Here is an 11,569-nt window from a genome sequence, read left to right as displayed (position 1 = left end):
CTGGGAGAGGTGAGAGAGCCTGGCACTCACTGGGAGAGGTGAGAGAGCTCTGGCACTCACTGGGAGAGGTGAGAGAATCTGGCACTCACTGGGAGAGGTGAGAGAATCTGGCACTCACTGGGAGAGGTGAGAGAGCTCTGGCACTCCCTGGGGGAGGTGAGAGAGCCTGGCACTCACTGGGAAAGGTGAGAGAATCTGGCACTCACTGGGAGAGGTGAGAGAGCCCTGGCACTCACTGGGAGAGGGCAAAAATCAAAGGCGGTATCTGAAATCAGGCACAAATTATGAAAATATTGACTTGTTTGACTTAAAGTGATTCAAGCCATGGGTGTGCGATCCTTTTCAGTTTGTAACAGAGCGCTTGGCTGCAATTCCTGCCTTTTAGGGATCTACTATCTAGTTATTAAGACAGGAGCACATAAGTAAAAGTATTAGACATGGAGTGCCTTCTGTGTCCTGGGCACTACTTTAAATTATTTATATATTGCTGACTCGTTAACCCTCCTGAATACCCACTGAGATAGACTGCATCGTCATTTCCACTCTAAACACGTAACTAAGGCAAAGAGAGTTAAGCAACGTACTCAACACATTCCAGCTTGTGTAGTGGAGCCCAGATCCACATACGGGTGGCCTGGCTCCAAAACTCCACCTTTAACAACTGTTATGCCGAGATCAATGAGAAGACTGAGTTCTAAGAGGCCGGAGAAACCAGTAGCGAGTGTGGTCACGACACTGGGAAGTCCAGTGCTAGAGCTGATTCCTAAAACTTTGGAGGCATGTTAGGATTCTCTAGAAGAACCGAACAGGAAGGATGAATAGATATTAGAGAGGGTTCAGTGGACTGTCTTACATGATTTGGGCTAACATGTACACAGGGCTGGCTACCCGGGGAGTTCCAATCAGGTACTAGAGGCCTGGAGGGTTCCTGGAGACCATTGGTCTTCAGTCCATAATGGCAGTCTGTGTTCTGATAATGAGTGAAGGAGTGTAGCGATAGCACTAGCCGTGACATGGCAACAGGGTGGCTGAACTCAGCAGTGAGATGCAAACTTGAAGCTTTTTCCTTGGTCCCCACTTTGCTGGGCTACTCCTGGGAGATCCTACCCTCCTAACCTGAACATTCCCACTTCAGATACCCTAATCAGGAAAAGCCCTTGCAAGTGGACTGGGCAGCTTAGCTCTAAGTTTCTTTCAATTCTAGTCAAGTTGACAACCACATGAGTCCACCCCTTGCCAACTTGATGCCCAATAGCATCTCCTTATGTTATGCTTAATTTCCAAAGAAAAGCAGCAACAAGTCACAATCCCCTCCCCCACGTGATATAACTATCCCACATACAATCATAATTTGTATGTTTCCCCCTTCAGAATAGGTGGTAAAGTCCTTTAAGAAATGCTAAATCCTGGCTGGAGAGATAGCTCAGTGGTTAAGAACACTGCCTGTTCTTCCAGGGATCCTGAGTTCAAATCCCAGCAACCAGAGGCTCACAGTCATTTGTAATGGGGTCTGATGCTCTCTTCTGGTGTGTCTGAAAAGAGCAATGGTATACTCATACATAAAATAAATAAATCCTTTTTAAAGAAATGCTAAATCCTTTAGGGTCCCAGAACTTAAATATAACATAGGTTTACAATACTTAACTCCTGATATTGTCCTAGTTGTTGTTATATTCCATGATAAATACAGGAAAGAAAATGCAAGTATCTGCTTAATGTGTGTGTGTGTGTACACAAACACATTCTTAACCAAATAAGACAGAAATGCTAATGTCAATTACAACCCTCATTTTTGGAACTGGTGTGATGATGACTATTCCCAGTTGTCAACTTGACTATATGGGAATGAACTACAATCTAGAAATGGAGGGCACACTTGTGATCCAGATCTTGAGGCTGGAAAACACGGGCTTTTGATCTGAATCTTGAGGCATAGTGGCCATGAAAAGCTTGGGCCCAGGGAAAGTGGTATAGGCCTTTGATCCCTGGAGACAGAGGCAAGCAGATCTCTGAGTTCAAGGTCAGCCTGGGATAGAATAAGTTCTAAGTAAAGAATAACTTAGATCCAGGCATGACGGTGCACAGCTTTAATTTGGGCCACACCTTCTGCTGGAGGCTTACATGAGGACAGTGGAAGATGGGTCACCCTTCTTCGCCTGTTTACTTACTTGCTAGCATCTGTTAGAACTTACTTCTTCAGGATTCCAGCTTAGACGGAAGACCAGCTGTGACACCTGCAGGGGTGACCCATACTTTCATTTGTAAAGGGCCTGGGTCATTTATCATCCAGTTTCCCATTAGTAGTCTGGACCGTCACTCCTCCAAACTGTAACTTATTTGTGAGCCTAAACTGTAACTCTTTTGTTATTCTAACTCAAATGCATCATGAGCTCAAAGTGGTAAGGAAGAAATCTTCTTTTTTTTAACATTATTTATTAATTCATGTATAATTAGTATTCTAGTTGCATGACAGAAGAGGGCATCAGATCCCATTGTAGATGGTTGTGAGCCACCATGTAGTAACTGGAAATTAAACTCAAGACCTATGGAAGGGCCAACAGCACTCTTAACCATTGAGCCATCTCTCCAGGCCTAGGAGGAAGCCTTGACTTTTCAACTCAATGGAATGTTTGCTTTGCCTCCTAGAAGAAGCACACCTCCTTCTGGAACCGAAGCCTCTATCTAGGCCAATAGATCATAAGGTTGTGAAGACAGGAAGCAGACGTTTGCTAGTGGGTCACTAGGGTGATGGTGAATGAAACTACTCCTACCTTTGCCTCTTGAGTCCTGGACCTGTGAGTCCTAGCTATGGGAGAAACAGTACGACTTACCCCAATGCTGTTTCAGATCATGTACTGTAAACAGTACGACTTACCCCAATGCTGTTTCAGATCATGTACTGCCTTCTGGAGAACACTGCCCCACCCCCGAGGCTACTGCTGCCTAGCCGGTTCTGTAACTGTTGTTAAAAAAGACCATTCCGTTGTTTTATCAGGCCAGCTGCTTCAAGATGGTGGGGTACGTGGCAAGACCAGTGAAGTTCCGTGAGCATGGGGTCCACTGTTGTTCCTCTTTGGCTGGGAAGTGAGTTCTTTGGTCAGAAGCAATGCTGGGTGGAATACCATGAGAGTGGACAAGACATCCCGTAAGTCCATGGACGGTGGCTCATATAGAAGTGTTACGTGCAGGAAAGGAAAATCGGTAATCATAACAGGCATCTAATTCCAGTAAGGATAATGTATTGGTCTTTCCATGACAGAAGCAGTCAATGTTGTCAGCCTGGTGTCTGGTCTATATAGAGAGTTCCAGGACAAAGAGACTTTGTCTCAAAAAAAAAAAAAGTGGGGGTGGGGAGTGGGGCTATAATACACGGAGCCAGTGAGTTTTGGAGTGCCTGCCCCTCACAGTTGCCCCCTCCTTATAAGTCTGAGAGATGGCTGCTATGTAGACTTGAGCCCTAGGGTCACATTCCTCACCTGCAGCTGGACTGAACTCACAAACATGCCTTTCCCCTCCCCCACGACTCAACCCTGTCCTATCTCCCCAGCCCCCTCCTGCCTGCTATGTCTCTTGAGGCTTAGCTGCTCAGCGGAGTCTCCTTTTTATAGACCAAGCTCAACCCTAAAGTTATCCAGGAATGCACAGGCCCTCCGTCCCAGGCACTCCCTCTGCTCACGTTACCAGAAGGTCACAGTTATGGGAGGCCACAGTGCTTGCCCCAAACTCTGACCATGTAAGTCACTTTTAAGAGACACAGATCCTTTGCTGTTTTCTTCAGCTATAAAGAGCCCACACTCTAGAACCTCCACTTTCCGAGGCAATGGAAACGTGTCCGTTGTTGCAAAGGGTCAGCTGGTCCTTAAAACAAAACGAAACGAAACGCAAGCCTCTCACTTCCACCCGCCAGCTTGGTTTTACATTTTTAAATTATCTTTTTCTTTGGGGAGGGGTAGGGGGGGGGGCTGTGCCACTGTGCATATGTGAAGCTCAGAGGACAACTTGCAGGAGTTGGTTCTCTGCTTCCACCGTATGGGGGTCCGGGCTCTTTTGATAAAGCTCTGTCTCTCTGCAAGTCCTCAGTGCTGTAAGAACCGGGAGCTGGAACTGTTCCTTCGCTGCAGAGATTTCCACGCATGCGCGAGCCTCCTTCACCCGCGGCTGCCAAGTGACGCCCAGCCACACCCAGCGTTCAAGGCGGTGAAGGTGGCCACTCTGAAAAGATCTTTCACCTCAATGCCTGTGACCTGAAGTCCAGCTCCTTGCACACCGCCCAGCCAGTTCCTGCCATTCCTTCCCTCTTCCCCATGTCTACACTATCCCTGGTCACATCTACTGGAACTTCCCAATTTCACTTTCCATGCTGCGGAAGGATGCTCACAGATGCGGAATAATCTCTTTTTAAATCATGGTCTCTCACATTAGGTTTCAGGCCAAAGCTACTGTCTACTGTCTCTAGAAGGTTTCACTTTTCTGTTCTTTTAAAAAGATTTTTTTATTATTATTTTAAAGTATGTGTGCACTCTGTGAGGGGTGGAAAGCAATATGCACACGTGCGCGCCAGTGGCAGAGGCATAGCATCCTTTAAAACTACAGTTACTAGCAGTTTGAGTACAATTGTGGGCGCTGGGACCAAACAGGAGCCAAATGCAATCTTAAATGCTGAGCTGTCTCTCCAGTCCCCCCACTTTCCCATTCTTAACAGGGACCACCCCAAACCTTTCCTAACTGCCACTCCACGGATCCTTTCATTTACCCCACATCACAGAGAAACGGTGGCATCCAGAAGAGATGCCCTCCTCACTCTGCCAGAGCTCCTCTGTGCCAGGCCACATCTCTATTCTACTACCTTGTTGCTCAATTGCAGGGACGAGGATGCAGAAGCCTCTGTGGATTGTGCTAAAAAGCCAAATAGACTGTGGAAGGTGACCCCACCCAGCCAGCAGGGTGTGGTGGTGCAATTTGTCATCCCAGCACCCCAGAGGCTGAGACTGGATTCTGAGTTCCAGGCCAGCACAAACTACATAGCCAGACCCTATTTTATAAACAAACAAACAAACAAACAAACCAAACAAAAATATCCCATAGGCCAATGTGCACAGAAAATGAAGTGCTATCCTGCGAGGATGTGGCTTCATCTGTGTGGCCATTTCTTGTGTGTTTAACTTCTCACGGAGAGTAGAGGCACTACTAATAAAGTGTTGACACGTTTTTTTTGTTTGTTTGTTTTTTGTTTTGTTTTGTTTTTTTCCATTTTAAAAATCCAGGCTGGGGCTAGAGATGGTTCCACAGTTAAGAGCGTTCACTGTTCTTGCAGAGGACCTGAGGCCAGTTCCCAACAAACATGTGGCAGCTCAAAATTACTCTAACTCCAGTTCAGGGAATCTATCGCCCTCCTCTGGCCCCTACAGGCCCTGCATATGTGGGGTGCACATACATTCAGACACCAAACGTATATTAATTAAAAGTCTGAATAAATAAATATTTTAAAAAATATTTATCTCTTAAGTTTACTTTCCTCCAAGTTATTTCCTCTTTATGGCCAAACATCTCCAAAACAATGACTGCATGTTCTGCCAACTTCTGAACATCTGCTACCCTCAATTAAGCCAAATACTACTTCCTTCCTATTCCCACTTCCTTAGAAATACGTAGGCCCGAGGGTCTCTGTGCCATCTGGAGGGGTTACCCGAGTGGACTCTTCGCAGTGTGGCCCTTTTGGATGCCCGTGAAATGTTTGAAGTAGCCAGATGCAGCAAGCAGTTTCTATTAAAGAGGAAGGACACTGTCCTGTGCTGGTGGCGCCACCTGCTGGTATTCCAGATGTTATACCCAACTTGTTTTCTCTCTCTTCCTCCCCTTGGGCTCTCAAGGGAGGCATTCCCGCAAGGTGGGTGAAGAGATAGTCTAACATTGGTTGTTGCCTGATGGAAAGGCCAAGAATCTGGCAATTGTTCCATCCACAAGGCTGGCTGTCTCAGCTGGTCTTCACCCTGTGTTGGGGTCCCAAAGAAGTGGGCTCTAATATAGAAAGAATGTCTCAGCAGCAGGATAGATGAACTTGCCAGCAAGAATGAAGGTAGGCAGGCAAAAAAACAAAACAAAATAAAAAACCCAAAACCCCCCTTTGTCTGTGGTCTTTTCTGAGGGCTGCCACCAGAAGGTGTGGCCCAGATTTAGGGTGAGTCTTTTCACCAGCTTCCAGTGGAAGGTCACAGGTTGGGGTTAGGAGGGGCTATTCTCTGTCTTAGGCACCCACCATCCCTTCTAAAGCAGAGCCTCTGGTGCATTCAGGGATTGATTAGAACCTGTTTGGGCCAAAGACATAACCAATTTCAAATCATAGTCATTTCCAAATGCCCAACAGAGTCGATTCTTTGCATTTTTAAATAGGAGCTAAGGGAAAATTTCTCTATCCCTTAACCTTGAGATGACTTTGCCTCAACCTTCAGCTTTAGGTCAGAACTGTAACGGTTCTGCCAGGCGCAGGGTCTCTGCAAGGGAACTGAGGCGCCCCGCTCATTGCTGTAGCTGATGGGACCACTCTTACTATATCTCTCATTTTGACTGGGACAGCACTGGACAGGGAGCTGTCACCTCAGCTCTCCATATTAAACTGTGTGAGTCCAAAGTATCCTTTGTCTTCCCAGGCCTCAGTGTCCTTGTCTATAAAATGGGAAGGTCAGATACTCTCGGAGGCCCTCTGTCACTCTGGCATTTCAGATTCTTTCCAGAGCGTGGGTCATAAGATGTAAAAATGACCTCTGTTTGTGTAAGTCAATCCCAGCAGCTGAAACACCTGTGCCACACAGCCACGCTGCCACCCCCTTGCCAATCACCAGGAGTCACCTGGCTCCTCCTCTGTGTGGAGACACTGGGCGAGCGCTCTTCAGTGGGTAGCTATTGGAGCTGGACCTTGATCCCTGAAGCACTTCTGCATCTACTGAGCCTGAAGCCATGTTGTTTGCCTTTCTCCTCCTGCTGTGGCTGGGCCCTGTGATTCCAAACCAGAAGGCAGGTGAGGAGAACTGAGCTCACCCCTATTTGAGAGGTCAAAGAGACCCTGTGTTTGCTCTCATTCATTTAGTCAATCAATATTATTTATTTATGGTCAGATACGCCACCTTCTGATGGCTAGAACCCACTCACTGATCAGATCAGGTAACCCACTTACTCAGGCATCACTTGTATCCCAAATGTGCTTGGTGTGGCGTCTGTGTGTGTCCACACAGATGTCTCTGCAGCAATCTTGGAGCCTGGTTGGGAAGGCTGTGGAGTCTTCAGAGATGGTTCTGGTGTGTACACTTTTGGAGGAGGCAGTGAGGGATCAGGAGGGATGGTGAGCGTAAAAAGCCCAGGTCCAGATGAACAGCAGCCTGGTCCATCAGCCGCCACCCACTAGTTGATCAGGATGGCTAAAAATATACCTGGAAGTACAGCAGGAAATCCATGACTCTTATTGTTGTTATTGTTTTGCTTGTGGGGGGAGGTGTTGTTTGTATGTATGTATGTATGTATGTATATATGTATGTATGTATGTATGAATGTATATATGTATGTATGTATATATGTATGTATGTATGTATGAATGTATGTGCACTATGTGTGTTCCTGGTGCTCCCAGAAGCCAGAAGATTCTTGGAACTGGAGTTAGAGATGGTTGTGAGCTGCCACCTGGGTGCTGGGAATCAAACCCGGGTCTCCTGGAGATCATCCAACGCTCTTAACTGCTGAGCCATCATTCCAGCCCAGGAAATTCAATAACGGTATCTCTTCCCAAGCCTTTCTGCTGCCCTGCACCCCCTTCCCACACTCCACACCCCATTCCATACCCTACACCACTCTCACCTTCTCTAGAAACCTGCCAAAGCCTTGCTCTAGAGGGAGCCAACCTGGCTGCCCTGGGTTCTTCATATTTTTACCTTGCTTTAAAGTTTGAGACAGGGTCTCACTAAGTTACCCAGGCTGGCTTGAGCTTACTCTGTAGTCCAAGCAGCCAATGAATTTGAGGTTCTTTTTCCTCAGGCTCCCACAGTCTGTGGGAGTACCTGGTGATATGTTTGTTTGTTTGTTTGTTTTGAAACAGGGTCTCACTATGTAACTCTGGCTGTCCTGGAACTCACTATGTAGACCAGGCTAGCCTAGCACAAATCTGCTTGCCTCTGCCTATCTCTGCCCCCTGAGTGCTGGAACTAAAGGCAGGCACCACCACGCTTGGCTACAATGTTTGATTTTTATTTGTTTGTTTGGTTGGTTGGTTGGTTTTAGGTTTTGTTTTTTTTTGAGACAGGGTTTCTCTGTGTAGCCGTGGCTGTCCTGGAACTCACTCTGTAGACCAGGCTGGCCTTGGACTCAGAAATCCGCCTGCCTCTGCCTCCTGAGTGCTGGGTCATTAGGACATTTTCAGACCAATTTAACATTCCTTGATCCTCGTCTATTTCCCTCCTCCAGCTCCCTGTCCCTCCTCCCTGTCCTTCCTGCTTTCATGTCACATATATTCGATTATCCCACTCACTATTCTCTTTCTTCCCCTCCCCAGCCCTTCCTGAAGACTTCTACCCCTGTCATGGTGCCCTTTCTAGTTTCATAACTGGCACCCACGCCCACATGCATGCACATATGCAGTCACTAAAATCTAGGCTCAGCTCGTAGGGGAAAAGATGTGTTTGTCTTTCTGAGCCTCAGGTTCTTCACTTAGCACAATATTCTCCAGTCTCTCCCACTTTCCCGAGAATGTCGTGACTGTATTTTCCTTTATAGCTGAAGGAAGGCTGGGTTCGAGTGTGAACTTGAAATGTAAGAACCATTTCTGCTAATGGATTTGGGAAGGACAGGCCTCCCAAGCTGATGGCACAGCATACGCCAAGGCTCAGAAGCAGGTGCAGGCAAGGTTCGACACTCCTGGGAGCGGGGTGATCGGAAAGCCAGAAAGATGCTGCTTCTCCAGGTTTGCGGCCAGCTCAAGCATGGCGTTGGGTACCCATCCTCCATCTATAGAATGAGAGCCCCTCTCTAGACTTTCAGGCTTTTCTGGCTCCGATCCATTTTTACAAACATTAATTGTTCTGTGACCGAGTTCACTCATCCATGCAGCTAAGGCAACTTTTAAAGCAACTTATTCTTGTATTTAATGTATGCAGGTCTATTTGGTTCAATTTAATTCTGCCTGGCTCCATTCCATCCTGTATCGCGCTGCCCGTCAGTCACAGTAAAGTAAACACCAGTGCCATGGGATTGATCTCTGATTCACAAACAAGGCCGACCTTCGTTTGGATACTTCTCCCACCCTTGCCTCTTTAGTTGATTCTTGGTCTTAGATGCTTGGGAAGAGGGATGGCTTAGGGATGGAGTAAGCCACCAGTAGGAGGCCCCTGGACTGAGTGTGAACTGGAGCCTGAGGCTCAGCCAGAGCCCCAGCCCTGCCCACTCTTACTTTGAGAGGTCCTGGACTTCTGCTCTCTGCTCTTCAGACTCCTGTTTTCACAACACTTTGGCTTGGCCACACCCAGCCTTGCTTCCTTTCAAAGGCCAGCTTCTGTTGACCCTGTCAACTCTGAAAGTCCTCAAGTTTATCCTTAAACAAGGCCCCTGGCAGGTGCTAAGCTAACAGGAATCAATTGAGAAGAAAGAGAAAGCAGCATTAAAATTAAAATTAAGCTCTCTGGGCCCAGTCCCATGACCCAGACTCTCCAGGAACCGATACCTCACCCCCCCCACCCCCTCCCCCCTGCCCAGGCCTCATGTTTTCCTATCTCTTAAAAGAGGTGCACCTGCGTATTTGTGGTTTAATAAACAGATAACCACTGAGTTGAGCAACTTAGGGAAATGGTTAGGGAAGCAGAGCTGACGAAACTTACACGGATGGTGCGGATGGTGCGTAGCTTCCACTCTACAGAGATTCGCTCTTCCTTTTGTGCCCGTTCCCCTCAAAGCCCCACAGTTAAGTCTTACAGTCAGGCCTGGGAGCTGGCTCAGATGACTTTCCTTCAGTGGTTTGAGGTAGGTGTTTGGTTTCAGACAAGGGATAGAGGAACATACCAAGGCACACCTGGCCTCCAGGTTCTCCCAGCATCCTTCAGTCTACCTGGCATACCCTGCCCCCATCCTTGAACTTTCCAGCAAAGGGACTGGGCTGCCCTTCCCCCGGAGGCTCTTCCCTATATAATTCAGTCATTCTGCACTTTCCCTCCCCCCTCTTTCCCTCCCTCCCTCTCCTCTCTTTCTCCCCTCTCTCCCTCCCCATCTCTTCCTCTCTCTTGCCCCTCCTCCCTTTCTTCCTCTTCCTCTTCTCTTCTAATATGCCCTTTCTCTCTCCCCATGGAGACTCTCCTGACCTCAATCCTTTGGGGTCAGCAAACTTGCCCAAGAGCAGCTTCCCAACAAACCTGCCTTTAATATAGCCTAATCTGGCTTGAATTGGCTCATCTCACTGGCAGTGAAGAAATAACCTCTCAGTAGGAATCCACAGACACTCCTTGGCATATGCAGGCACGTCCATTTGTGCCTGCACCGTTTGTAAAACCTCTGTCTTTTTAAATGTCTCCTCTCCTCCAGGCAGTTGTTCCCAGCCCCAGCCTCTCTGCTGCCCCGGAGAGGATTATGGCTGCAAGAGAGGAAACTGCTATTGTGATAAATTCTGCCGTGTGCTATCAGACTGCTGCCCAGACCACGGGACCCTCTGCAACTCCAGTGACCTGCATGCAGGCTCTCTTCCACCCATGGCTCAGCTGGATGTTGTAATCCACAGAGGCAAGCCTGGACTTTAGATGGTGGCCGCTATGGAGTGGGTGGCACCACATCCTGATGGTCCTGCAGTTCTTACAGTCTATGCATTTCATGCTCAAAGCGTCTTCATGTTCCTCTCACTCCCTCCGCCCGCTGCTCTCCCCCTCTCTTTAGGTCCCACAGGGAGAGGCTGAGCTATCAGTGGTGAAAAACAGGCTAGGAAAGGTGGTGGGCCCAACCTTTTCTTGCTCTATGTATGCCGCTTGGAGACGTCAGAGCAGAAGAGTCCTCAGAGAGGTGTTGGGGATGTTGACCAGAAGTGGGTTAGGGGAGGGGGACACGGATGAAGACAAGGCCTTCACCCTGTGTTTCAGCCTTTCACACTCCCAAGATGGTGCTACAGATGGTGCTGAGGACCGAGAGGCCACTTGACTCAGCCAGGAACAATCAAGATTTGGTACAAAACGTGGTGAGTGCCCTGGGCCGGGGTGGGGTGGGGGGCCTCCTGCCTCTCTTCTAGGACTCAAGGGAGGGGAGGGGATTTATAAAAAAAAAAAAAGGAGAACCAGGGATATGTTTTTGTAGAGAGAAGTATGGTGAGATGGGAGGGGGTGCCTCAGTAGGCCCATGTTGAGGCATCCCTTCCCCCGAAGTACCAGCCATATGACATAGTATGGAATAGAGTTTATTTAGGGCATGGGCAGGGGAGTTGGGGAGAGAGTAGACAGAGACAAGGGTGTGGGTAGAGGGAGGGAGGGAAGGAGGGGAGGAGGAAGAGCAGGAGGAGGAAGATAAAGATGAAGAGGAAGACGGAGAGGAGAGGAGAGGAAAGGAGAGGAGAGGAGAG

The 11,569-nt window shown here is 48.1% G+C and overlaps 1 protein-coding gene across 1 annotated transcript in view; it reads left to right on the top strand.

Moving 5' to 3' along the window:
* The first annotated feature begins 6,948 nt into the window (after positions 1 to 6,948).
* The window catches only part of LOC110311181, a 5,563-nt gene continuing 942 nt past the window's right edge, over positions 6,949 to 11,569 (top strand). Inside the window, exons 1-3 of the mRNA XM_021184421.1 lie at positions 6,949 to 7,015; positions 10,552 to 10,746; positions 11,097 to 11,191. Of these exons, the coding sequence (XP_021040080.1) occupies positions 6,955 to 7,015; positions 10,552 to 10,746; positions 11,097 to 11,191 (351 nt within the window). The 5' untranslated portion in view covers positions 6,949 to 6,954. The remainder of the gene's footprint in view (positions 7,016 to 10,551; positions 10,747 to 11,096; positions 11,192 to 11,569) is intronic.

The sequence above is a fragment of the Mus caroli genome, chromosome 16 (assembly GCF_900094665.2).
Source record: "Mus caroli chromosome 16, CAROLI_EIJ_v1.1, whole genome shotgun sequence".
Lineage (NCBI taxonomy): Eukaryota > Metazoa > Chordata > Mammalia > Rodentia > Muridae > Mus > Mus caroli.
This window is presented reverse-complemented; position numbering and strand designations above follow the sequence as displayed.